Here is a 27,760-nt window from a genome sequence, read left to right on the forward strand (position 1 = left end):
GGAGAGAGCAGTCTTGTGAAAGACCTGAAACAAAGCCTTTTCAAGTCCTCAGGAATTGCTCAGAGACTGGGACAGTACCCTGGCAAAGTTATTAGAGTTGATTTCTCAGAGTTATTTGCTCAACAGGGCCACCTGAGGATAACTGACCACTTGTCCTGAAGTTATCATCTATTTTTAAGAGACCAATTAGAAAGCAGTTAGTAATTATTGCTGTGTGAAGCTTTCACGTCAAAGAATTATAGGATCTTAAAAAAGTTTTTTTTTGATAAAATGGTTAAGGAGGGAGGTTTAAAATATTGGTTCACAATATGCAAAGGAACGTTTGCTTATGGCATTTAAAATGCATCATGTAGTATGTAGTACTTTTTCCTCCTTTGGGCTTACTTTAGAAATACTAACATGTTAGCTAGGTATACCTATTTTCAAAGTGATTAACAATTAACTTCTAATTTAAGTATTTGTAATGTTATTGATTAATGCCACTTAACCCTTATTTTAATTTACTGCTTGGAGCTTCTTTAGATACCAATGATGTTGAAAAATCTCTTTTAAATATAGGTAACTAAATTTCCTAAGTAATTAAAATAATGACGATTTACAGTGAGGAAAATTTTTATATTAATATTGAAGCAGAATATTAAGAAACTCTGTAACAGTTATCAGAGAGGAAGAAGTTTTTCTCTACCCTTCTAGGTTCTTCTGGCTGTCTAAGAATTAAATTGACATGAGACGGATTAGCAGGAGAAAATCACACAAAAGTTTGATAACATGTCTACATGGGAGAGACCCAGGAAGACAGAATCATGGCCAAAATGGCCAAAACCCTCACCTTAAATACTGTCTTCAGTTAAAGGCAACAGAGGATGTTGTGGGTAATGGTTTGGGACTTCAAAGGGGAGGAAGGCAATTCATATGGAGGTAGGAAAGGAACTGTTTTGTAAAGGAGCATTTGCTGGACCAGCGGAGAGTAGATCAGATCTCTGGGCCCAGCGCTTTTTCCTGGCGGGTATCTCTGACGATAACTCTTTTCAGCTCTAATATGTGAATTCTTTAGGCAGCTAAGTGGAAGTAAAAAGAAAGACTTCCTTAGTCTTCTGTTTCTTAAAAATAATCAGCCTAACTTAATCCTAATGCCAAAGAGACACATTTTGGGGCAGCAATTTTTTCTCCCCCAGACAGTGAACTGTTGCAAACTTTTATAGTCAAGGCAAGGACACAGTTTGTCTTGGGAGAGTGGTGGTTTTCCGCATAACATGTGATTTCTTGTGTTTGTGCCAAGGGTGTTTCTTTTTTGTCTTTTTCTTTTTTGTAGGCGGCAACAATAGGCACATGTTAAATATTGATGAGTTTGACCTCCTGGGAGTTAAAGTATATGCACCCTTTTTGAATATAAATGCTATTTGGTTTATATGGTAAGCGCATAGAAATTTAGAGATTAGCATTTTAATGAAGTCTAATCTCAGTATTTTCTGATTCCCGCCCCCCACCTCGCCATTTTGTCAAAAAAAAAAGTTTGAAAAATGAAATTTTGAGATGACCGCTGATGTTCTCTCATGGAGATGCAAGGTCTGCACGAACATAAAAGCAGCACTGTGTGTAGTAACCTTTCCTAAACCATATGTCAAGCACATTAACGGTGTTTAAGATGATCAGTTATTGAAGAAAAGACCAATCCATTCGACCAGTTATTAAAGAGCCATGCTTCTGCAGGCAGGTTGGAGGGGGTAGTGTATGTGGCCTTGAGATTACCGTACCTCTGAACTGGAATGTGGCTTTCCTTTTTCCCCTTTAAATTTTTTCCTTTTTTGTTCAGCGTGGATCTTCCAGCTGCCAAGCCCTTCAGCAGGGACCAGGCATTGGATTCCGGTGGCGTCTACTGAGGTCCTCAGACCCAGAGGCGCTCCTGGCGCTTCAGCGGTGGGGGGCGGGGCCGAAGGGCCGGGGGCGGTGCTGAAAGCGAACAGGGGCGGGGCCTTGTGCGTTCCGCGCGGCCATTGGCGGCGCTGCGTGAGCGCGTTCGGCCCCGCGCGGGCGGGCGCAGCCGCGGCGCGTTCTGCGAAGCGCGGCAGGTGCGTGGCCGGCCTCCCTCTTCTCAGCAGCTCGCTCGCCGCCTGAATCCTCGGGATCCCAGCGCGGCCGGGCCGAGGAGCTGGCATGGCCTGAATGCCCGCGGCGACGGCGGCGGCGGCGGCAGCAGCATGGGGAACCAGGACGCGAAGCCGAAGAGGAGTGCGGGCGATGCCCCGCACGGAGGCGGCGGCGGCGGCAGCGAGGACGCCGCCGGGCTCCGCGAGGCCGAGGGCACAAAGAAGGCGGGCGGGGGCAAGAAGGCGCCGGGCCGGCACGGCAAGGGGGGCGGCGGTGGGGAGCCGGGCAGGAAGAAGAGCCGGTCGGACCCCAGGGCCTCGGTCTTTTCCAACCTGCGCATTCGGAAGACCCTGTCCAAGGGCAGAGGTGCTGGCGGCTCCCGTGAGGATGTGCTGGACTCCCAGGCCCTGCAGGCCGGCGAGCTGGACAGCGCCCACTCCCTGGTCACCAAAATCCCGGACCTCAGCCTCTCGGCCGACGAGACGGGCCTGTCCGATACGGAGTGTGCCGACCCTTCCGAGGTGACGCGGCCCCGGGGCCCTGGCTCCGCCGGGGTCGGGAGCCCGGCAGTGGCCGAGGATTCGGAGACTGCGGCGGCGGTGCAGGATGGACAAAGGACTAGCTCGGGCTCAGACACAGACCTCTACAGCTTTCACTCGGCCGCGGAGCAGGAGGACTTGCTCTCGGACATCCAGCAGGCGATCCGTCTCCAGCAGATGCAGCAGCAGCAGCAGTCCCTGAGCCCCGAGTCGCCCCCGGCGTCGCCCCCCTCCGCTGCCCCCCCGCCCGGGGCCCTGCCGGGCCTGGACCGACCCCCGCCGGGCCCAGGCGCCGAGGCGGCGCCGTCCGCACGCCCCGACCGGCCCCCGGCTGCAGAACAGCCCTCGGCCGCCGCCTTGCCATCTCCCGGGTCGGCTCCCGGGGAGCGAGGGGCCGCGGACACGGACGAGGAAGGCGAGGAGGACGCTTTCGAGGACGCGCCTAGAGGCTCTCCGGGGGCGGAGTGGGGCCCGGCGGCGGGAGAGGCTCCGCGCAGGCCGGGGGCGACGCGCGAGGAGGGCGCGCCGAGGCCCAGCGTCCCCGCGGCCGCCTCCCCGCCCTGCAGCCCGGCGCGCAGCCCGCGCTGCTCCCGGGCCCGCCCGCTCCTGGCGCCCTGCTACGTCAGGACCACCACCCGGCAGCTCAGCTCTCCCGGGCCCTCCCCGGCCCCGTCCCCCAGCCAGAGCCCCCGGGTCCAGAGACGGCCGGAGTCCTCCCTGGACCGGGGGTCCGGAGCCGCCGCGGCCCCCGCCGCCGCTGCCGCCGCCCCGGCCAGGAAACCCCGCGCGGGCCGCAGCCGCTCGGCCGATTGGACCGCGGAGCTGGGCAGAGCGCCCGGGGCGGGGGTCTCGGCGCACCTGGCGCAGCGCGGGGCGGGCGGTCTTCAGGACGTGTTCGCAGGTGAGCGCCGGGCTCGGGGCCCAGGGCGCCTGCCCCTCGGAGACGTTTCCGTTTGTACACAGGGTCTTAAAGGGAGCAGCTTAGGCGCTTCTGTCCTAAGGCATCGGGAGCAAGGGCCGCTCTGTCCACTTCTCCAAAATATCCCGGGTCACGCCAGGCAGATCGGCTCCTTTTTTGGCACCGTTTGCAAAGCCATCATTCTCTTTCCTTCCTCCTCCCACAGCATTAAAAATAACGAGATTGTTCACGGTCCTCTGACACATCATCTATTCTAGGACTGCTCTGAGGTACACGCCCATGTGCACGCATGTGACACGTAGTTTCTCAGCGATCGGCGTGGACGCCGTAGTGAACTTAGGTGGTCACTTCTGGTTGCTGACGCAACCAAATCTGATGCATACTTTCAGGAAATTAATGCATAGTGATCTAGAATATTAGGCATCATTTACATTTCGCTTCATGGCCCAGCCTGGAGACAGTGATGGTGAGCAGGCCAAAAGCACCCGGGACGCTACTACTGGTACCTTTCCAGCGTCCGTACGGACTTGGCAAAGCCGGCTGAACGGTCGGCTCACGGCGGAAAATGTGGAGCAGTGCGATGAGTTTATCCTTGCGTAGGTCCCACGCCTTTCCTTAAGTGCCCGCTGGTAGAGTGTCAGCTTGTTTCATGTTTACTAACTTCTCTTAATTTTTAAATGAAATAATTGAGTGTAAGAATTTAAGGAGCAGGGGAAAATGAGAATTCATGCAAGTCCCGGTAGGTAGTGATAAGTATTTGAATGATTAAAAATTTCAAATGTAATTTGAAAAGCTTAAAATCTTAGGTTCTGTGGCTTTAATAAATAGGGTATCTATGAAACAGTAGATGATGTTTCTCCAGAGCATGGATGCTTGTTAGTTAGGTAAATGCTGTTCATGTTTCGTACTTACTTGTATTGGCCACATTTTAAATTTCATCCATGGGCTATCTTTTATTTTACGTTTATAGATTCTTACACTTCAGAGTAGCCTCTTTGATTCATTTTACATGCTTGCTGTCCCTCTTTTACTTCTCCCTTCCCGATATCACGTAGGTTAAGTTAAAGGAATATTTATAGTCTAATATCCGTTAGATAAATTGTAAATAAAACAAAACAAAACAAAAAAGAAACATAAAAACGTCCAAAAGACTGATTTTGAAGGAAGAGGATCGGAAAGTTCTTTAGTTAACTTTTGTGAATTTAATGTTGTTAAGAAATTCAGTATGTCCTCCTTATCTAGGTGACACTCATTTTATATATTATTTTTCTAGAAATGAAAATATCACCAAAATTAAGATGATCATTCATTACTATTAATGGTTGTTCTGCTTTAGAATTTCAAATATATTCATTTCCTTCATTTAACAAATATATATATCTATGTGTACGGGGCAGCCATGTTATGCCAGGCAGTGTGTTAGATGCTAGGTGATATAAAGATCATTAAATCATGTCTCTGCCTTTACAAGCCTCACTGACAAGTGCACATAGAGATGTAGTACTCTGGGTGCATCAAGTGTGCAGTGACTTACCTCCTGGCAAGGGATGAGGAGACAGGAATTCATAGGAGAATTGGTCAGAGTCCTGAAGATCGTAGGACCCTAAATAGGTTGAAGTTTTGTTTCCATTAAGGAAAAAAAAAAAAGGGTATTTTTGGAGCTAGCATTTCATTTAAATTTGCTAAGTATTTCCAAACTTGAAATTGGGACTCTTACAGGATTCCTGTTCAAGAGGTACCTGGGTTTTTTTGTTGACATCTCCAAGCAGGATTTTTTACTGTGCAGAGTTAGTTGCTTTAATATGGGCATCACCCACTTTATTTATTTATTTTTATATATATTTTTATTGAAGTTCAGTCGATTTTCAATGTTATGTTAATTTCTGCTGTACAGCAAGGTGACTCAGTTATGTACATATATACATTCTTTATGTTTAATATTATTTTCCATTATGGTTTATTACAGGATATTGAATAGAGCTCCCTGTGCTACAGTAGGACCTTGTTATTTATCCATTTTATTTGTGATAGCTTACATCTGCTAACCCCAACCTTCCACTCCATCCCTCCCCCAACACCCTCCCCCATGGCAACCAGAGAACCATGTTCTCTATGTCTGTGAGTCTTTCTGTTTTGTAGATAAGTTCATTTGTGTCATATTTTAGATGCCACACATAAGTGATACATATGAGGCATTCCCTACTTTATATGTGATGCTTGGCTATAGTTGGCCAGTGACCAGTGGATATTTGTGTTGAAGTTTCTATATATTTGTCTCACTCACTTTCTTAAAAAAAAAAAAAGGTAAGTTTAACCGAATCTTGTAACTGGTGGGCAAATGGAGGTAAACAAAGAGGTGAAAGTTTTCCAAGGTCACACTGTGATTCATTCAGAGGCTGAGCCAAAAATAGGAGCTGAGTCTACTGATTTGAGTCTGACTGTTCTTGCTTATTCCTCATTTTTGGGTGTTCAACACTGTAAGACGTCATATGGAGTAAAAACGTTAAAATATATTATAGAATTTAAGGCCTTCACTTAGGAGATTTCCAAGTTTCTGTTATTAATAAGGTGAATTCCTTTCATTGTTGAACGTGTGGCCTTCTTGGGCTGGATGCAGGGTGATTGATGGTCAGAGTGAAGCAGGTTTTCTCCAGACATCTCTCATGGAAGCTTTCCTGCGGTGGTCGAGTGAATCCAGGGTGACACAGGCCTCTGTTCCTCAGCTGTTGTCTGTTTCCTTGTCATTTGGCTTTACATTTGGTTCTTTACCATCCTCTCCTATTTTATGGGTGTCTTGGAAATTACTAGAGCCCTGGGGAACCCTAGCATTGTCCTCAGGGAATTTGTTTTCTGGCCTTAATTTGCATGTCTTTGGATCAATTAATTGCCAGCTGCCTTTGAAGCAGGTGATAGTTATATCTCTAAACTTCCATGGACAGCTTTTATTTTTAAACCATAGAATGAAGGTTGTCAGCTCTGCAGGAAGGAACAGATGTTTTTTGCTTTTTACTGCCTTCCAAATGTAGGGAGAAAATTCGAGTGAAAAGAGATCTCCATGGCACATGTTTGTTTCTTTGGCAGATATAATAACATTTATTGGGAACCAAGACTTTATCTTGTTTTAGCTGTTAAGGAGCTGATGATGTTTTAGGCCACTACACTGAAATTTCACAGTTCATTTGCTTGAAAAAACATCTTTTTCAGTGTTTAGTGCAAAAATTGCTATGAAATTTAAGAGATTTCTTTGCACATGCTTTCCTTACAGCACAAGCTTGTGAATAGAATTTTGCAGTTAATTAAAGTGTAGACATGTGAAATGTTAAATTTGTGATGCTGAATCACTTTTGATAGAAGTCTTTCCAAAGTCAATTATGTGCTTATCCTTCTTTTTCTTAAACACGTGGCCTGAATGGTTCATCTGCTTTAACTGGCTTAATGTCATCTTTAGACCCATCATGGTTGCATCCCATGAAAACACTGCTGTTGCCCTCAACTGCTGTTGAAGTGTAATAGGCTGGTGACTCCAGTTGGCTGTTGCTGAGGTTTTGTATCTGTGTGGTTTTCTTGACTTTTTCCTTCCCGTCAGCTATTGATTCTTAGAGCTGTCTTAGGTCTCTTCTCCACCCCCCCCATTACTTCTAATTTGATTTTTGTGATCAATTTGTTATTGGTTTATGAATCTTGTGATTATGATGTTAGCTATATTTATTGCACTCTGCTAAATGCCAGGCTCTGTGTTGGTGCATTACATAATTATCTCAAATCCTTATGATAGTCTTGAGGTCTAGCTGTTTATCTTCGTTTTCCCAGTGAGCGAACCATGGTCAGGCAGGTAAAGTAACTTGCCTCAGGGCATTAAGTAGCCAATGGCCCATCTAGGATCTGTACTTAGAAAACCAAATCTGTTGTTAATGTGAATAAAATAAAATGAAGTGTGTCAGTGAGCTTTTGGAGCACTAGCTAGTCAATAAAGGGCGTGGGCTTTAAAATTTAGATTGCATGACTCTCATTTTGGCTTTTCTAAAGGTTATCTTGATTTTTATATCAAAGTGGAAAGAAGACCCTCTCTAGGAGTGCAGACTTTCTCACGCTGCTTGTGAAGTTATTAGATTGTGAACTTTTTAGAGCCTGGAGCAGTCTTATATCCAGCAGTAGCATCTGACAGAGTGTAGACGTCCAGTTATTGACCAATAAATGAGTGAGGGTCAGAAATCACCCCTGTTGTGTGTAATGCATCAGTGTTACTATGACAGGAAAGGGGATTACAAGAATGCCGTCTTTTCCCCTATATCTTGCGTTACTGGGCTTCATGTATTTGAATCAGATTTGGCAGCATAAGCTGGGACAGGTAGCACTGTTCTCAAATCATTTTAATTTGGTCTAAAACATCCTTTCTCATGGTTCCTGTAAGGCTGTGGTTTGGATTGAAGTCATTTACCCCACTGGCCTGGCTTTTCATGCATTTAGGCATTTGGATACAAGCCATGTGTACATGAACTTGAGCAGGTGCATTTAGAGCAGTGTTTCCTTCTGATTCCATTAAAAAGGTGCTGAGCACACACCTTGGGTGATGCAACTGTGGTTCCTCTAACTACTGGTATTCCAGATGTATCTGTATCCTAGCTGGCTGTTCAGTTAGGTGACTCTTAAGTAATTTTTTCTCATATGTATGAAGGTGGAGGAATCATTTCAAGTTAATAATATTACGATTAAATAGTGTATGTAAAGCCCCTACAACTCTGCCTGGTACATAGAAGGCACACAGTTGGTGCTATTTACTTGTCTGTCCTGGTTTATTGCCTTAATGGACTACATTGTTCAGAGTGGTCCAAACCAAATTTGTCACATCAAAACAAAACAACTCTGAAATTGTGTATAAACACTGGGAAGGATGTAATCCGATACTTGTTGAAAATTAATATTTCTAGTCAATAGGATTTTTTTGGGCAAATTGTTTATATATCAGTTTTTTTCTTTTCTTGCATTTTCAATGATTGTAAGCCTTTTTGTCACTTTATCAGAAATTGTAGTTTGCTTGGGGGTTTGGATAAGGAAAGCATATGGTGGAGGATGACTGTGTGATTAGGGGGAGGTGGTGGTGTTTAAAGGGGGGTGGGGTAGAGGCTTTGCAGCTTCACCTCCCATGGTTTCCTTCAGAAACTCTCTACTTTAGTCAAGTTAATCTGCTTACTGTTCTATGAACAGTCATTTCATTCCGCTGACTTTGTGCCTTTGTCTAACAGTTTTCACTCTCCTGTAACACAATTTGTCTCTCTTGACTTAGCATCTGAAAAGGCTGATTGAATTCCCATTTCCTCTTTGGTATCTTTCCCAGCTGGGCCTGACTGGTGGTCGTCTCTGCATCTCTGTGCTTACTGTCTATATCATATCATGTATACTTCTTGGATTTGGGGATTCTTTAGGTCTTCCTTCTCACTTCCTTCTGCTTTTCCTTTCTCCTTGCCTGCTCACCTGATTCTGTCCATTCATCACCCGCTCCTGTCTATCCTCTGCGAGTACCTACTCCGCGCCCGCTGTGTGCCAGTCAGTCAGGTGTACATTGAGCACACTGAGGCCTTTATGAAGCTCGTTCACCATTTTCTTCAAACAGGGGAGTTGATTATCTAAAACTAGTAGAATTTAAGTTGGAAAGTTACTAACATTTTTGGGTGGTAGAAATTAATTATTTTCATTGAGTTATGATTGACTCAGTGGTGAAGGTAGAATGATACTTTGGTAGAATTTGTGTTGAGAGAACATCTATTCTGATTTTTGTGGATTGATTTTAACATAGCAATGATAATGCAGTAACTCTAAGCTTCCAAATATAAATTTTGTTGGTAATGAAAGAAGAGGAAAATTTCATTATTCCCTTCATTCCTGCTTTTGCATTATAAGTAACAACCTGATGTTAATGAAATTTAGAATGAAGGGACCATTAGGAAGAAACAAATATGTACTGCCTTGTGACTTGATAGTTTTGGTTGTGATTTTAGTGATTGAAAACTTTCTGAGGCTTTTTAAATATTAAATATATAAATACATGGAAAATAAAACTTCTAGTCAATTTGAAATGGTAGTTAGTAAATCGAGGTATTGTAACATCAGAATGATAAGAACAAAAGATAAGTTATTGGATGCTTAGAAGAGGATGCTGACCATGCCAGAGAAGTGTTGTCTTTTGATACCTGCTCCACTGTGGAAGAGAGAGAGGGGAACCTTTGTATCTTCGTCCCCTTCAAGGATGTACCTGGAGGCGTTCATTGGGTGGGAAAATTACTGCCATTCCTCTGTGCACCGTACCTTGGACCCACTGGAGCCTTTATTATCTGTTATGCCAGAGCTGCAACGGGCCAAAAATAGTCCTTTTTATTTTCAGGGAGAATAGAATAATTTCTTGAGAAAATTAAGCCTTTGCTGTGTTTTAAAATTATGCTTAAAAGTGCTTAAACCCTACTCCTTGTTTCTTTTTATTTAAAAAGTTTTTATTAGTAGTAGTATTTTTTTTGGCCTTGCTGCACAGCTTGCAGGATGTTAGTTTCCGGACCAGGGATGGAACGCGGGCCCACAGCAGTGAAAGCCCTGTGTTGTGACCATTGGACCACCAGGGAATTCCCTGGGTCTCCTTTTATACTTCAGGCAGAAGGGTCTTGGTGGTATTGGGTTGGCCGAAATGTTCATTCGGTTTTTTCCATAAGATGGCTCTGGTAGCACTTAGTTGTCTCTAACTTCATTCGAAACAATTTTGTTAGATTGTATGTGACAGCTGTCATATCAGCGTGCATTTAAAAAACGTTATCAAAATTGGTGAATTTTTGTGTAGCCATCTTAATATTGAAAATGAAAGAAAAACCAACATATTTGGCATATTATGCTGTATTATTTCAAGAAAGGTAAAAATGCAATGGAAACACACAAAAAAGATTTGTGCAGTGTATGGAGAAGGTGCTGTGACTGATGGAACATGTCGAAAGTGGTTTGCAAAGTTTCGTGCTGGAGATTTCTCACTGGATGATGCTCCACAGTTGGGTAGACCAGTTGAAGTTGATAGCGATCAAATCGAGACATTAATTGAGAACAGTCAACGTTATACCATGCGGGAGATAGCTGACATCCTCAAAATATCCAAATCGAGCGTTAAAAATCATTTGTACCAGCTTGGTTATGTTAATCGCTTTGATGTTTGGGTCCACAGAAGTTAAGTGGGAAAAAAATCCTTCTTGACCATATTTCCCCATGTGATTCTCTACTTAAACGTAATGAAAGCGTTCTGTTTTTAAAACAAATTGTGATGGGCAATGAAAAGTGGATGCTGTACAACAATGTGGAATGGAAGAGATCATGGGGCAAGCGAAATGAACCACTGCCACACCAGAGGCCGGTCTTCATCCAAAGAAGGTGATGTTGTGCATATGGTGGGATTGGAAGGGAGTCCTTTATTATGAGCTAATTCTCAACGCCGAACGATTAATTCCAACAAGTACTGCTCCCAATTAGACCAACTAAAAGCAGCGTTCGACGAAAAGCTTCCGGAATTTGAACAGAAAACGTGTAATCTTACATCAGCATAACGCAAGACCACATGTTTCTTTGATGACCAGGCAAAAACTGTTACAGTTTGGCTGGGAAGTTCTGATTCATCCGCTGTATTCACCAGACACTGCACCTTCAGATTTCCATTTATTTCTTTAAGAAGAATTCTTTACAAAATTCTGTTAATGGAAAAAATTTCAATTCCCTGGAAGACTGTAAAAGGCACCTGGAACGGTTCTTTGCTCAAAAACATAAAAAGTTTTGGAAAGGTGGAATTATGAAGTTGCCAGAAAAATGGCAGAAGGTAGTGGAACAAAAAGGTGAATACATTGTTCAATAAAGTTCTTGGTGAAAATGAAAAATGTGTCTTTTATTTTTACTTAAACACCGAAGGCACTTTTTGGCCAACCCATGATCTAGTGCACATGTGTGGAGAAGAATTCTGTGTCATTTAAATTGTGGCTTTATACACAGAGCAGCACTGCGGCAGGCGTGCAGGCTGAGAAGTCTTTCCATCGACCTCCCTTTTTAAGTATACTACTGGTTTCCTGTAAAACGTGGCGATAATTTCTTACCTCCTCTTAGTGCCCTGGTTTCCCAGGTTGTAAAAGTGAGTGTAATCCTGGTGGGAAGCTGGTTCCTCCAAGTCTTATCCATCCCAGCAGTTCTATAGGAGTGATGGTTCCAGGAGTTATCCTTTTCTCCAGATAATGATACTTTGCATATTTAGAACTTTACTGTTAGAGTGGAAGAAAATCCCTATGTAGGGGGATCCACTTTTTTCTCACTGTTGTGGCCTCTCCCGTTGTGGAGCATAGGCTCCGGACGCGCAGGCTCAGCAGCCATGGCTCACGGGCCCAGCCGCTCTGCGGCATGTGGGATCTTCCCGGACCGGGACACGAACCCACGTCCCTTGCATCGGCAGGCGGACTCTCAACCACTGCACCACCAGGGAAGCCCGAGGAACCACTTTTACTGTGGAGTAAAGATGCTCTGGGCATCGGTACTAGCTGGTGGTAAGACGTTGGTGGTTTTGATCAGTTGTTAATTGATGCTAAAGGGGATTTGGGTTGGTTGGAAGGCTGTTATCTGATGTGCACTTGGGACCTTGTGTTTTTGTACACCAGGGTAGTGACTGCGGGTATGGTGGGTGGTGGACCTGTTTTATGGAATCTACAGATGGGAAGGCTGTGGTGTTCGATGTTATGACCCAAGGATTTAGAGTGTATGGAGTCTAAATACACTCCAAATTCTAATAGTGACACCAGATCCATTGAGGAAATCCTTAGATTCATTATCTAAGGACAATAAGAGTCTCCGATTCTTGAATGGGCTATAGGCTTTGCATTTTTCCTTTTAGTTTAAACTTCTCAGTAAAAGTAGTACTAATTCATATAAATTATTTCAGTATACTTTAATATATTGGTTTTGTCCTCAATTTTCCATACTATTTTATACACTTACTTAAATAACTTTTATGAGTGCATGGTATTTCACTTAGAAGTTTGCGTTGACATGAAATTTTCTGAAGAGACTAGACAGATAAAACGTTTTGAGAGCTTTTAGGTATTTTACCTTTTTAAAAAGTTTTATTGGCCTTAAAGTAGTGCAGCTTGTTCAAGCTCATTAAGAAGCAAATAGGCTAGAAAGGAACTATTTCAGGATTCCAAACAAATGCATTTGAATACTCTGTGGAAAGTTTTGGAAGCCATGAGTCTCTTCATTATTAACATAAAAGTCTTATCTTTGAGAAGAGTCATAAAAACAATGGGGTAACAATAGAGATGGTTTTTGCAAACATATACTTGTAGATAATTTCCCCCACCCAGCACGTTTCAAAGCTATAGACCAGCACTTGCTGCTTGGAGAGGTGAGGGATGTGGTTTCTCCTTGGGAGGTATTACATTTTGCAGCTACCCAGGATGTTCAGCACTTATTTCTCACTGTCCTTGCTGTGCTATTTTGGCTAAACGGCTTTGAGGGTGTAAAATGTTTGGATAGTATCCTGGCAGTTTACTTCAGGATATAGGGCTTGATGTGTCTTTATTTTGTTCTTGGAAAAATTAAAAATGTGTTGACTCTGTTGGATCCAATATATTGTTGGTGGGCTAATAAGGCTGAATAAGAACTGCAGTGATTTAGGTGGAGAGCCATTTGTCTCTGGGCTGAAAATGTGATGTAAGTGAAGGGGTGATTCTGGAAGCCTTTTATCTCTGACTTGGATGATTTCTCTAAGGAGCCTCACTTGACTCTAAATTCGCAGATCATTTTCACTACCATCTGCTTCAGGATAATAAAAGCTGAGCATGTGGCCTCCTGGCTTCATCACCGCCTAGATCCAGTGGACGGCTGTCTGCACCTCTGGCCCCTCCTTTCTGCATCAGGCTCGTCATTGAGCTGTCACAGGTCTAGGAGTGTCACTGTGTCTAATGGGTCACTGTACCTACTCTTTTCCCTCCCTCTAAATACCTGCCTCCTGGGATTCCCAACCGAGGTTTGGCTGTCCAGCCTTGCCACACCCCTTGGTTTTCTCACCCTTCTCATGCTTGAACTTGACCTCAATTAGTCCTTCCATTTTCTCTATTCTTAAATTTCTCTTTGATAAGTCTTCTAATTTCTATTCCCATTGCCTCTACATTTCCTAGAAAAGATTATCCAACATTGAGATTCTAAACGTTCTCCCTGTCCTCAGTCTGGCTCTTTTCCAGTAATTCACTACAAGGCAAGAGAGTCCACTATTTAAAATACAGAGCTGAACTGGCCGGTCCCAGAGTAGAAACATTTCAGTGGTTCCCTCTTGCCCTGAGACTAAAGTTCATATACACTACACATATATATAAAAATACAACATATTATGTATAAATGATTACATATATATATATATATATACTTAAAATTTTTTAAAAAAATTATTTAACCATTTTTTAATCGAACTCTAGTTGATTTACAATGTTGTGTTTCAGGTGTACAGCAAAGTGATTCAGTCATATATATATTTTCTTTTTCAGATTATTTTCCATTATAGTTTATTACAAGATACTGAATACAGTTCCCTGTGCTATACTGTAGGTCTTTGTTTATCTGTTTTATATATCATAGTATACATGTGTTAATCTCAAACTCCTAATTTACCCCTCCCCCTGCTATCACCTTTGGTAACCATAAGTTTGTTTTTCTATGTCTGTGAGTCTATTTCTGTTTTGGAAATAAGTTCATTTATATCACTTTTTTTGGTTTCCACATATACGTGTTATCATATGATATTTGTCTTTCTCTGTACTTTACTTAGTATAATCTCTAGATCCATTCCTGTTGCTGCAAATGGCATTATTTCATTCTTTTTAATGGTTGAGTAACATTCCATTGTGTATATATACCACATCTTCTATATCCATTCATCTGTCAGTGGACACTTAGGTTGCTTCCATGTCTTGGCTGCTGTAAATAGTGCTGCTATGAACATTGGGGTGCATGTATCCTTTCAAACCATGGTTTTCTTGGGATGTATGCCCAGGAGTGGGATTGCTGGATCATATGGTAGTTGTATTTTTAGTTTTTTGAGGAACCTCCACAGTGGTTTTCCATAGTGGCTGCACAGTTTACATTCCCACTACCAGTGGAGGAGGGTTCCCTTTCCTCCACACCCTCTTATATACACACTTTTGTATATTATTATTTACTGTGCTGCAGTTTTTCTCCCCTTGCTTAGTCTCTGTCCCTCCTCTGTCTTGAATGTTCCGAGTCCTTTTTCAGGTAGCTTGTACTCTTCTCCCTAGTAGTTCTAGGTCTTACTGACACTCTCTCCCTGGTCTTGAGGACAGAAGTGCGCGTTTATTGGTACCCTGAGGGCATTGTTAGTCCATGCAGAACTCTTCACGTTGTCCTTGGATTTATTTTCTGTATTTTCATTTCCTATTCTGACCTCCCCTCATGGATGCAGGGAACAGCATTTTTTTTGGGAACAGCTTTTATGTGTTTGATTGATATCCTTAAAATTGTATGTATTTTTGTAAAGTGTGTAGTATTTCTGTGTGTTTTTAATTTTCTGTTATACAAACAGTCGAATTGTAGACTTCATTCTTTTGCTTTTTTGTTTTTAACTCGGGAGCTTTTGGGGAAAAAATGTACAGATTTTTCCTGGTGAATGTTTATCAGGTGGGTTGTTTCTTACTGCTTTATTCTGTTACAAAGAGTGAGAGTTCCTCTGGGTCGTCCAGCCCCAGGGACACTGTTCATATCTGTTGTATGTGAGTCTCGACCCTGGAGGTGTGTATTGTGGCTGTGGATGGTCCTTACCTTTGATTTCCGCATCCGCCAGGGTGGACATCTAGATGCCACCACAGACAGCACTGTGATTAGTATTCCTACACGGGTCCTGTGTGAGAACTTCTCTGGAATGTATATTCAGGAGTGAGATTGCTAGGTTAAAAAAATGAAAATTTACTTAATTTGTATGGGTACTGCCAGTTTAGTTTTTAAAATATTTCTCCCAGTTTATACTCGCTAGCACAGCAAATCAGCATTTATCTAATTTTTGAATTTTTACTAATCCAATGAGAAAGTGGTATGTCATTGTTTTACTTTTTACTTTGTATTTATCTGATGGCTAATGCCTTTGAGAAAAAGTTTGTGTGTTTTTAGCTGTTTGGGTTTACCCTTCTGTCAATTGCCTGTTCATATCTTTGTACCTTTTCTATAAGGTTTCCTGATTTTTCTTGTTTGGTCACAGAGGTTCTCTGTGTATTCCAGATGCGGCTCTATTACCAGTGTTGAGGATGTGATGGAGCATTGCTAAACCCCCTCTGGTCTTCTTTCCTTACATTATAGCCTCTTGTAAAAGTGATGTTTCTCAGAGTCCCTTGTGGGTTGTGTTTTAGATGTGGTTTACGTTGGATGAATTCGTGCCACGTCTGGAAGACCTCGACAAGGTCCAGGATTGACCTCTGCTGTTTGCTCTTTCAAGCCAAGCAGAGGCCTGGTGTCCAGGCACCGCTTCCCACAGGCCCTGGTGTGGCCCCGGCGGGCACAGCCCAGTTCTGGGCTGGCAGCAGGGGTGGCCCAGCTGGGAAACCTCCTGACCTGGGAGCCAAGTGTGCTCTTGAGACCCAGGCCTTAGATCAGAGAAGAGTGGCCACTGCTTTGGTGGCCTTGTTCTCAGTCACGGCTCTGTGAGTGGTCTCTACTTTGTCTTCAGCCCTTCCAGGACTCTGTAAGACAAGGAATACGCTGCCGTGAGTCTCTTGCTATTTAAACTATTTGGAGTGGATTCAGTTCTATGTAATTGTTGAAATTTTGACATATAGAATCAATTTTTAAAAAATAAATTTATTTATCTTATTTATTTATTTTTGGCTGCGTTGGGTGTCCGTTGCTATGCGCGGGCTTTTCATTGTCGTGGGGTCTCTTGTTGTGGAGCATGGGCTGTAGGTGTGTGGGCTTCCGTAGTTGTGGCACACGGGCTGGAGAGTGCAGGCTCAGTAGTTGTGGTGCACGGGCTTAGTTGCTCCGTGGCGTGTGAGATCTTCCCGGACCAGGGATCGAACCCATGTCTCCTGCATTGGTAGGCAGATTCTTAACCACTGTGCCACCAGGGAAGCCCTAGAATCAATTTTTGATGTTATAAATATCTTCCCCTAGCATTTCATCCCTTTTTAAAATTTGTTGTGTCCTTTGTTGAACAGAAGTACTTAATCTTGCCATAATCAGATCTATTTTTCATCTGTGGTTTGTGCTATTTTCTTCTGATTTAAGAAATCCTTTCTTAGGCTCAGGTCACCAACACTCTCTCCTCCCCAGCCTTCTATAGTGTTATTGATTCACCATCTACATTTAAACATCTGCTCTGTCCAGAGTCCTCTTGAGCGTGTGGTGTGACACACATGGCAAAGCAAAGTTTTCAGCATCGTCTACTAAACAATTTTTACTCATGGATGTTTAATGCCATCTTTAGATCATTCCCATACCCTGTCTGAGGGTCTGTTCTCTTCCTTGCATGGATGTTTTTCTGTCTTCGGTGGGTACCAGACAGCTGTCATAAATGTGCTTTGCAATATGTCTCATTACCTGGAGGAGAAGTGTCCCCTTTTTCAAAGTTTGAACATTATCAGGACTTAGCCGTTGATGGGCTTATAGTTTTTTATATAAATTTAAATTAAGTGGTTGAGGTTTTTTTTTTTGGTTGAGGTTTTTAAAAAGTCCTGATGGTGCTCAGTTTATTAAATTTGTAGATTATATTGAGAACTATTATTTTAATAATGTCATCCAAGACTGGAAGACCTCTTCATTTATTCAGATCATCTTTTATGTCCTTTTAATAGAGTTTTGGACTTTTTTTAATGGAGAGTTTGTGTTTTCTTTGCTGAGTTAGTTTCTGGGTGCTTCATATGTTTCATTGTTAATGGGAACGGTATTTTACTTTTGAATTGTTTCTAGTTATTGTTGGGGTAAAGAAATGTTTTCATTGTCTTTCAGTTGTAAGTATTATGGGATCTCCCTTATGAATATTTTTTAAACCTAAAGGTTATTTAGTCATTTCTGTGGTTTATAGCTACAATTCTAACACTAACTCTGATGTGTGGGTTTTTTCCCCACATCACCAAGCAGTTCTCTGGGACACCAGCTGGGTATCCTACAATTCAACTCAATTCTGATAACACTACTTACCTGGAGATGGTGTCAGGTCCCTCAGACTAAGGGCTTAGTCCTACAAGGCTGCCAGTCTTCAGATGCCAGTCACAGGTCCAGGTTGTCACCTGGGCTTCTGACTGAGCAGCTTATAGGTTCCAGCAGCCCCCTCCTTGGGTTTAATTCTCTACAGCAGCTTATAGAACTCAGAGAAGCATTTCACTCTCCAGATTACCAGTTTATTATAAAAGGATATAACTCAGGAAGAGTCAGATGGAAGAGATGCACAGGGCAAGGTATGGGGAAAGGGCACGGAGCACCTGGGTGCCGCTCTCCCTGAATCTCCACATGTTTGCTGACCCAGAAGTTCTCTGAACCCTGTCCCCTTGGGTTTTTATGGAGGCTTATTTACACAGGCTTGATTGATTAAATCATTGGACATTGGTGATTGAATCAGTCTCCAGCTCTGCTCCTCTTTCCTCCCTGGAGGTCAGAGGTGGGACTGAAGGTTCCAACACTAAAGACAGGGTTGGTTCCCCTGACAACCAGCCCCCATCCTTAGGTGCTTCCAAAAGTCACTGCATTAACATAAACTCAGTGTACTTGAAAGGGGCTTGTTATGAATATCAAGACATCTTTTTTGCTCCAATCATTTAGGAAAGTCCAAGGGTTTTATTTATTTTGTTCTTTATTTTATTTTTTATTTTTTTAGAGCTAGAAGACATTTTCTATTTTTTATTAGCTTTAATTTTCATGAATAAAAGCAGTTTCCTGTCTTACCCCTTCTGATCCTTTGATTACTCCCCTTTCAACAGAGGCAACAATTCACAACTTATGTAGCAGTTTTCTTTGGCATTTGCCTAATTATTTCTAAAATATCTCCATTTTCGATTTCCAACTCCCCATCACGATAGATGGGGTTTTAGTTTTCTCACATCTACCTCTCTTATTATCTCCTGTGCCCCCAATTCCATAACAGAGATCACAGATTTTTATAAAATAAAAAGTAATATTTAGATTCTTAGGACTATGCAAATAGTAGTCACTGCAAAGTCATATTGTATACTATGTTCAAACGTCCTTTCTTAATATCATGCTTTCTATTTCCTGGAGTTAACAATTATTATTATTTTTTTTCGTTTTCCTGCTTTTCTAGGAGAATTTTTCAGATGCTTCAAAATTTTTGACTTAAATATATCTTTAATATTCCCTATAAACTTTAGGAGATCAATTTATTTTTTCCCCTGGAGGCCACCTTTCCAGAGGACTCAGGCCCCCTGCTCCAATCTACATTGGTTGTTCTCTAATCTTGCTGATCACCTATCATTCCTGGACTTCCTTTCACATCCTCTGTTTCCCCTGGACCCCTGTAAGTTTCTATTTTTTGGTTTTCTCCCTGTTTGCTGAAGTATATCCTCTAGGACCTTAACTAGAGAAGGTGAATACACCGTGCAAATATTTGAGCCCTTTTATATCTAAAAATGTCTTTATTTCACCTACATAACTACTGGAAATTTGGATGTCTAATTATAGGCTAGAAATCATCCTAAGCTCAGATAGTTCTAAAGTAAATTTTATTGATGTATAGTTTATATACAACAACATGCACCATTTTCAGTGTACAGTTTAATAAACTTGGCAAATGTATAAACCCCTACATAACCTTCCACCTCAACCAGAAAACAGAATATATCTATCACCTCCAAAAGTTCCCTCAAGCTCCTTGGCTGTCAGGCTTCCCTACTTTACCCCACTGCTGGCAACCAATGATGTTGACTTTTTTCACTCATCATATTTTTGAGGAAATGCCAAGGGTTTTAGAAGCTCTGTGCCAGAAATTGGACAAAGACCAAATGCATATTTCTTATTATAAATCACAATATCACAATAGTCATATGGGATTGTAAAGGCAGTCCTTTAATCTTTGTTTACAGCAAAATAATTGAAACAATCATAGAACATAATGTACATTGTGTAGATTGTTTTGAAATTACTGTGACTCTTTTTGGGCTTACATATTATCAGTCTTTGTGAATCTGTGCTCTGTTGGGGAAGGTATAATCCTAAAATCCAGAAACGTCATTAATATTCTAATTTAGTAGGTTGTGTTTCACACTCAACATTAATAAAAATGTCTAATTTAAAAAATGCTTCAAAAAACATCATTTAAACCACTGTATATTTTATCCAAACAGAAAACCCCACATTCCTTGGTTTCCACTACCGGCTTCTGCTGGTTTGCCTCCTTTGTTTTGGGCTGGCTTTTGTTACCTTCTCCTGGTCCTCTTCTTCCGCCAGACCTTTGCTAAGTACATGCTGCTTCCCCTGGGCTTCAGTCCATCTGAACATTCATCCCCGGGAACCCTTTCCCTGAATGTGGATGACTGCATGGTTCAGGTCTCTCTGTGAATTTCAGACGCAGATTTCCTGTTGCCTTGAAAAAATCTTGACATGGGCTGTGGGAGGCGGTCCACGCTGAGCTTCTCTGTCCTCCAAAGCCACCCTGCTCCCTTGTTCATTGCCTGCCTGGTGGGTGGTAACAGCATCTCCTCAGTCAGAAGTCTGAGAGGTGTAAAGTTAGCAAGTTCCTCGCATTTCCTCCTCAGATCAGATCCTCCAGTCACTAACCCCTGTTAAAATATACCTCTGAAATTTAAAAAAAAACAAAACCAAAACTCATCCCCTTCTTTCCAGGAGAGTTCTTAATGCTCTTCTCAGAATTATTCTATGGCTCTCCATTGACCAGGACAGATTTTAAGCCTGAGATTGATGTTGAAGAAGAAGATCGAACGTGTCTGGGACAGAGGAGCTAGATTTGCTAACACTGTGTGTGATTCATTCAGCGTCAGGGAGGCGTCCCTCAAAGAGGGTCCAGCTTTGGAACAGCTGGTCTTGGGAGGGGCGATTTCACTATTTACTGGAGATGTTCAGAGGCTGGTTGAAGATCTACTGATGTGACCACAAACCTGGAGAGGCTGAACTTGACCACTGACTTTCCTTCCAACTAGAAGAGTCAGTGATGTTTGACTTCAGAAGCTCAGAGCAGCTGCGATGGTCTGTGTGTCTCATTCCTTTTATTTGGGGCTGCTTTAAATATGTAAAAAAACTCTTCAGCCAGAGGTATTTTAAAGCTGCCATTTATTAGACTCACTTTTATTGATTTAACATAATAGACAGAAATTAATTTTTAAAGCATTTTTCCTTTTGACATTTCTATAATTTTTTCCTTTGAAGTTTGATTTGTTTCACGATCTTTGAAGAAATTACCAGAGACATCCGTAATCTAACATAGGTCCTGAAAAGGGGTTGGTTGTCACTGTCACATATGTCCTATGATATTACTTGGGTGATTTTATTAGATTCATTTGACTAAATTTCTCAGCTTGTTCTTGTCGTATTTCAGTCCTTGATCAACTGAAGTTGCATAGTTTCTTTTTTCTCTTCCCCCCCAAAAAGCCTTGATGGATGCCAAAACTGAGCTTTAAATTTATATAATTTTGAGTAGACTGTTCAGTGACTCTTGTCAGAGCTCTCTACACCGAGTCACTTTTGAATGCTCTGTCTCTGTGTGATGTTTTATTGTAGTTGACGCTGAGCATAGTTTTTTACTGCTATTCTCCATACTCTCAGTGTCGGGTAACCAAGATGCATCACACATGAGACCCAGGTCACCACACAGAGCAGTCAACTTCTTCAAAACGGATGTGAAGACACATTACAGGCACTTACTGTTAAGGACTCAGATAGACCATCAGCAAATCTGTACCCAGTCTGTAGAGTTTTATTAAGTTTAAAATATCTTGTCTTCCTTCCTTCCCTGGAGTTTGGAGCCTGAGGACAGGTGTCTTCCTGTGACAGCGTCTGGACCAGCCCTGGCTGTGGGCTTGGTGGGCTCTGAGCCTGGGGTGCAGGGAGCTTGCGACCGTGTGCAGAGCCCTTGGTGGGCTGTGGTGTTGTCTCTGGGGGTGGGCCCATCTGGGTCCTTGCACCTCCTGTGACACGTCCAGCCATTTGACCACATGACGGCCTTCTTTCCTCGAGAAAGTTCTAGATGTTAATACTCCTGAGACCCCTTCAGTCACTGTGAAACTTGTAGCCTTGTGGATCTGATACTAGACATGTTAATTTCCACTCGATTGTACTTGGCCTGTCTCTATTTTCTTATTTATCCTGCAGAGGTCATCAGTGTATGATGATCTGTACATAACATGTGATCTCTCTCTGCTCGCTCCATCATACACTTAAGCAATTATCATTAATGTTGTGGACTTGCTGGTCCACAACCTCATTTCCTCTTATTATTTCAACTGCTAGATAATATAGGATTTCAGGAGAAATTTATTAGATATGTCTGAGCTATAAAGTCAGAAAAAAGTTTAACATAATGAGACTTCTGTTTAACTCTTATTTTGCATAAGATATGTGGCCTGTGGAAACAAAAACTTATGTTGATGCCTTTCAGAATATAGCAATTACATTGTTCATCCTTCAACCGTTACAGCATACACAAAAGGAAAAATACCCATTTTATGTTTCTAGGCTGTTAAAATATAAATTAAAAACATGATTATAAATTAGTGATATTATGGGACATAGGATAACATAAAAACTCGCACCTAGCCTTCCCCCGTGTATAACCTGGGATGTTACTCAAATGTTTGGGCCTTGATTTCTTTTTAGGCAAAATTGGAGGATTGAGGCAAATAATCACTAAGGTTTCTTCTGGCTCCAAAATGCTGAAAATTAAGTGGTGGGTTGTCACTGAGTTATTTAATCCTAGAAATGACAAAAAGTACAGTAAAAACAGAAAAGTTACATGCATTATCCAGGCTAGGGGAAAAAAGTCTCCTGCTGTCTCCACGTATTAAAAGTTTCTCTTCCTGTTTAGATACTTTATTTTCTCCAGTAGATGGAGAAGGAGCCAGAGGCTTTCCCTGCTCTGTGATATCACTATTACTCTGTGTCTTTTCTGCAAGGGTGTCCTGCCTACATTGTCCTGTTTTATTGTTATTATGGACAAGGAGCGTGTTTTCCTCGTGATGAAATTCTTGGTGGACCAGGACATTCTCTGGCAAATGATAGACTCCTGAGTGCTTGGTTGTATCTTGTCTTTGCTGCCAACAACCCCCGCCCCCTGCCGCCATTTCCACGGAGGATGTTTAGTTAAGAGAGTATGTTCTAAATAGAGTGCATGTAAAGTATTCCTTCTGGAGCTTTGGTCATTATGACTAGCTCGTGAGCCCTTGCAGGGCACAGACCTCGTGGTCTCTGTCTTTTATATCTTAGCACAGAATGTTGGTCAGAAGACTTTCCCAGAGTTGCTGGCCCACCCAGAAGTGGAAGACGCCTGGAATAAAAATTAGGAGAGCAGAGCATGCGTCCAGTTCTGGCACTGCTACTTTCTGGTCTTAGGACATCAGGCAGATTCTAGAACCTTTTCGTTCTTCAGCTGGTTTCTTTGAAATCACGGGGATAAATCCTTGCTCTGCTTTTCAAAGCTGACAGTAGATATAGATGTGCCTTTTACATGGTATAGTTCTATCCAAGTAAAAGGTTTTCTGCTTTTTATAGTGTCACTGCTCACCCACCCGAGAGAACTCCAGTGCGGAGATTGATGATTTTACTTCATTGTGCTAGATTTGTTGTGATGGTAAATAGTCCTTTAGGACTGTCCCCGGGCTGTTGTTTCCATGTTTAGCCATGTGATATTTGCTTAGCAATGCAAGAGGGGTATTTATAGCTACAGTCAGCTCTTTGTATCCACGCGTTCTCTGCATCCACCATTTCAACCAACTGCAGGTTGAAAATATGTTTTTTTAAAAAAATTCCAGAATGTTCCAAAAAGCAAAACGTGAACTTGCTGGGCACCAGCAACTGTTTACATAGCATTTACATTGTATTTACAACTATTTACATAGCATGTACATGGTGTTCGGTATTAAGTAATATAGAGATGATTTAAAGGGAGGATGTGTGTAGGTTATATGCAAATACTAGGCCCTTTAATATAAGGCACTTGTGCAGCTGCAGATTTTGGTACCGAGGGTGTCCTGGAACCAACCCCGTGGGGATACTGTAGTATGAGTGCAAAGCGGCTCCACGTGCTGAAGTTTACTAAGTGTGTAAGGACATATGGGAGGAGGGAGAGACGATTAGTTGAGAAATAATCAGAGCATTTGTGGTTAGTAAGTTCCTTGACTGTCATTGGATGAATGTTATTTCATTTAGCAAGTCGGTTTTTGGCAAATTGATTTAGAGCTGCTTTGTATATAGTAAGAACTCAGTAAATATCGTTGATTAAATAACAAATGAAAATACAAAGTAAAATGAAGTTTAAATAGCTGAGCACTTAGAAAAGTTATGCTAATTCATATTCTAGGGCCAGCATTTTCATTTGTTGGTGTGGTTAACACATCCTGTCTAGAAACAGGTGCTGTGACCCAGGACAGAGTGAGGGGACCAGGAGTTGGGGGCACCCCAACTGTGTGTCACATGGGGTAGGAGGTAGGGTGGGGATGGGGGTGCTGGAGGGACCCTGGAGGCTGTGTTTCCTGGTCACAGGAGCTGGTTTGTACAGTGAAGAAGGAAGGGTGGGTCCAGAAGCTTTAGGTCAGCCTGTTCTCCCCAGTTTAGGTACAAGGCCTCCGATGTCTGTTGGGGCCAGTGTGTCCCAATTAAATCCCCAGCCATCAGTGCGAGAAGCAAAACAGAAGGTCGTGTCTCTGTCCATTCCCCCTGCTCTGGTCAAATTACATCTGTTGGTCAGAAGGGGAGTTCAGTTCAGTCCAGCTGGTGTGCGGGTCATAGAAAAAAACAACAACAAAAAACCTTGTCATACTCCTACTGCAGTGATTTGACTCTTTAATAAGCGAAGTCGTGTCTGCTATTTTTGCAGAATCAGGAGCATACCTTGTTAAGCTGTGTAATCTTGAGTATTTCACATAATATTTTTGACATACTGTTCCATGTCATTAAACCTTTTTAATAACATGATTGAAGATATTAATTGTTAAAGCTTGGTCATACATAAAGCAGAGGTGTGATGAAGCCCCATGGGACCACCACCCACCTCCCATAATTATCAGCATTATTTACCCTGTAATAGCTTCATCACCTCCAACCCTCACCACCCTTTTTTAATGGACTAATTTGGACAAATTCCTGGCATCATGTTATGTGAATCTCAAATACTTAAGTCTGCATCTCAAAAATGTACTTTTTAATATGCCACAATGGCATCATTATATTGAAGGCACATAGAATTCATTGTTTAGGGTTAGTGTTAGGGTAGCCCTAACCCAACAGACAACACTAGTCTGTTAACTAGGCATTCACAGACTGTCTGAAACCCTGGGCGAGAATAAGTCTAGGCTGACATGGTGTAACCCATGCTTGGGCCTCTTTTCTCTCTTCCTGGAGAGACAGCATGGGAGCTTGTTGGGCAGTGCTGTGGACTTTACAGTCCCCGCCCCCCACCCCAGGTTTACCTGTCTCCTTGTGTTAACTCTGAATGACTTGTGGGTTTGGGGATGACAGCTTGATGTCTTCTTTGCAGATATTTCAGTTGACCTTTTTTTTTTTTTTTTTTTTTTGTGGTACGTGGGCCTCTCACTGCCGCGGCCTCTCCCGCTGCGGAGCACAGGCTCCGGACGTGCAGGCCCAGCGGCCATGGCTCACGGGCCCAGCCGCTCCGCGGCATGTGGGATCCTCCCGGACAGGGGCATGAACCCGCATCCTCTGCATCGGCAGGCGGACTCCCAACCACTGCACCACCAGGGAAGCCCCAGTTGACCTTTTTATAATGGGTTTCCCATCTATTCATTAAGTGAACCATTAGGGATTGCAATTTTCTAATTTTGTCATTTCTTTGCATTTTTGGCTGGAATTTTCCTGTACTGAAAACTTTAATTACGAGGTATGATTATTAACCCAAAATCCAGTTCGTACTGGAAAGGCAGATTAAATGCTCTATTTATTTCCCATTAATTCTCTGTTACCAGTGGCTATTGGTGCACTAGCATTCTCCAGTGACGTCTATTGATTTTACTTTTCTTATTCCTTTTCATATATTCAATGTGTTTAAATTAATTGAGTCATTATTCTTTCTATACTAACATGACTTCTGACAGCTGTATAGTAAGCTGTCATCTACATAAAGCTATCCTTTTTTATCTATGTCCTTACAGTTGGACATTTTAGTTTCTTTCTTTCTTTTTTTTTTTTTTTACTAGTAACGATCCATTTATTATTGTACCAGGAACTGTGCTGAGCACTTTACATGTGTTGTCTCATCTGATCTTCACAATAATCCTGCGATGCATCACTCTGGATAGTGGCCTATGACATGTTTTCCAAAGTGGAATTTTTTGGTCAAGGGGTGAATTTTTAAAGATTACTGACACGCATGGCCAAATTGCCCCCAAAAGCTTCCGCAGTCAATTCTGATACCCACTTCTGGGTTTCAGGTTTCCCTGAGTCCAGGTTGAGGGACCCTGGAGGAAAAATCTCTCAGTGCCTGGTTGGAGGTTCTTTGATTTCTCATCTTCTTCCCTAGGGGGATGCCGCTTCTCCCATCCTCTGCCGGCAGACGCAGTCACAGCGGCCTGCCTGGTTTTAAGGGGAGGAGCGTTTGCAGCTGGGGTGAGACCATAGGAGAGAAAACAGGAAGAGTTGAGAGGAGGCCATAGAATGAGCCTGAACACTCTGAGCAGAGCAGCCAGGAAAGGAGCCTGGAGAGACGGTGGCTGGTGAGGTGGAGAGAACAGAGGGAGCATCAGGGGGTGAGAGGAAAGTGTTATAAGGAGTCAGAGTGAGTCAACAGAATTTCCGGAGGGATTAAGTGCAGAGTGGGCTGAGCCAGGAGGGAGGGGCCAGAGATGGCAGGTGTAGGTAATTCTGGCTAGTAGGTTTCTTCTAATTGAAGTAGAGTCAATTTACAATGTTGTGTTAGTTTCAGGTGTATAGCAAAGTAAGTATTTTTCAGGTTGTATTGCATTACAAGTTATAACAAGATATTGGGTATAATTCCTTATGCTATACAGTAAATCCTTGTTGTTTATTTTATGTATAGTAGTTTGTGTCTCTTAATCCTATACTCATAATTTGTCTCTTCCCCCTCCTTGGTAACCATGAGTTTTCCTATGTCTGTGAGTTTGTTATTGTCTTGTAAATAAGTTCATTTGTATCATATTTTATTTTTCTTTGAATTTTATTTTATTTATTTTTGTATACAGCAGGTTCTTATTAGTTATCCATTTTATACATATTAGGGTATATATGTCAATCCCAATCTCCCAATTCATCCCACCACCAGCCTTGTCACTTAATTCCCTTGGTTTCCATACGTTTGTTCTCTACATCTGTGTCTCAATTTCTGCCCTGAAAACCTGTTCATCTGTACCATTTTTCTAGGTTCCACATATATGCGTTAATAAATATTTGTTTTTCTCTTTATGACTTACTTCACTCTCTCTGTATGACAGTCTCTAGATCCATCCACGTCTCTACAAATGACCCAATTTCGTTCCTTTTTATGGCTGAGCAATATTCCATTGTATATATGTACCATACTTTATCCATTCATCTGTCAGTGGGCATTTATGTTGCTTCCATGTCCTGGCTATTGTAACTAGTGTGGCAATGAACATTTGGGTGTATGTGTCTTTTTGCATTATGGTTTTCTCTGGGTATATGCCCTGTAGTGGGATTGCTGGGTCATATGGGAATTCTGTTTTTTTAAGGAACCTCCATACTGTTCTCCATAGTGGCTGTATCAATTTACATTCCCGCCAACAGTGCAAGAGGGTTCTCTTTTCTTTTTTTTTTTTTGTGGTACGCGGGTCTCTCACTGCTGTGGCCTCTCCCGTTGCGGAGCACAGGCTCTGGATGCGCAGGCCCAGCAACCATGACTCACAGGCCTAGCCGCCCCGTGGCATGTGGGATCTTCCCGGACTGGGGCACGAACCCGTGTCCCATGCATCAGCAGGCGGACTCTCAACAACTGCACCACCAGGGAAGCTCGAGGGTTCCCTTTTCTCCATTCCCTCTCCAGCATTTA

The 27,760-nt window shown here is 42.5% G+C and overlaps 1 protein-coding gene across 1 annotated transcript in view; it reads left to right on the forward strand.

The window, feature by feature from the left end:
* Positions 1–2,198: 2,198 nt before the first annotated feature.
* Positions 2,199–27,760, forward strand: part of LOC132439500 (formin-2-like) — a 313,506-nt gene continuing 287,944 nt past the window's right edge. The window contains exon 1 of the mRNA XM_060033791.1: positions 2,199–3,528. Coding sequence (XP_059889774.1) covers positions 2,199–3,528 — 1,330 coding nt within the window. The remainder of the gene's footprint in view (positions 3,529–27,760) is intronic.

The sequence above is a fragment of the Delphinus delphis genome, chromosome 16 (assembly GCF_949987515.2).
Source record: "Delphinus delphis chromosome 16, mDelDel1.2, whole genome shotgun sequence".
In the NCBI taxonomy this organism is placed as follows: domain Eukaryota; kingdom Metazoa; phylum Chordata; class Mammalia; order Artiodactyla; family Delphinidae; genus Delphinus; species Delphinus delphis.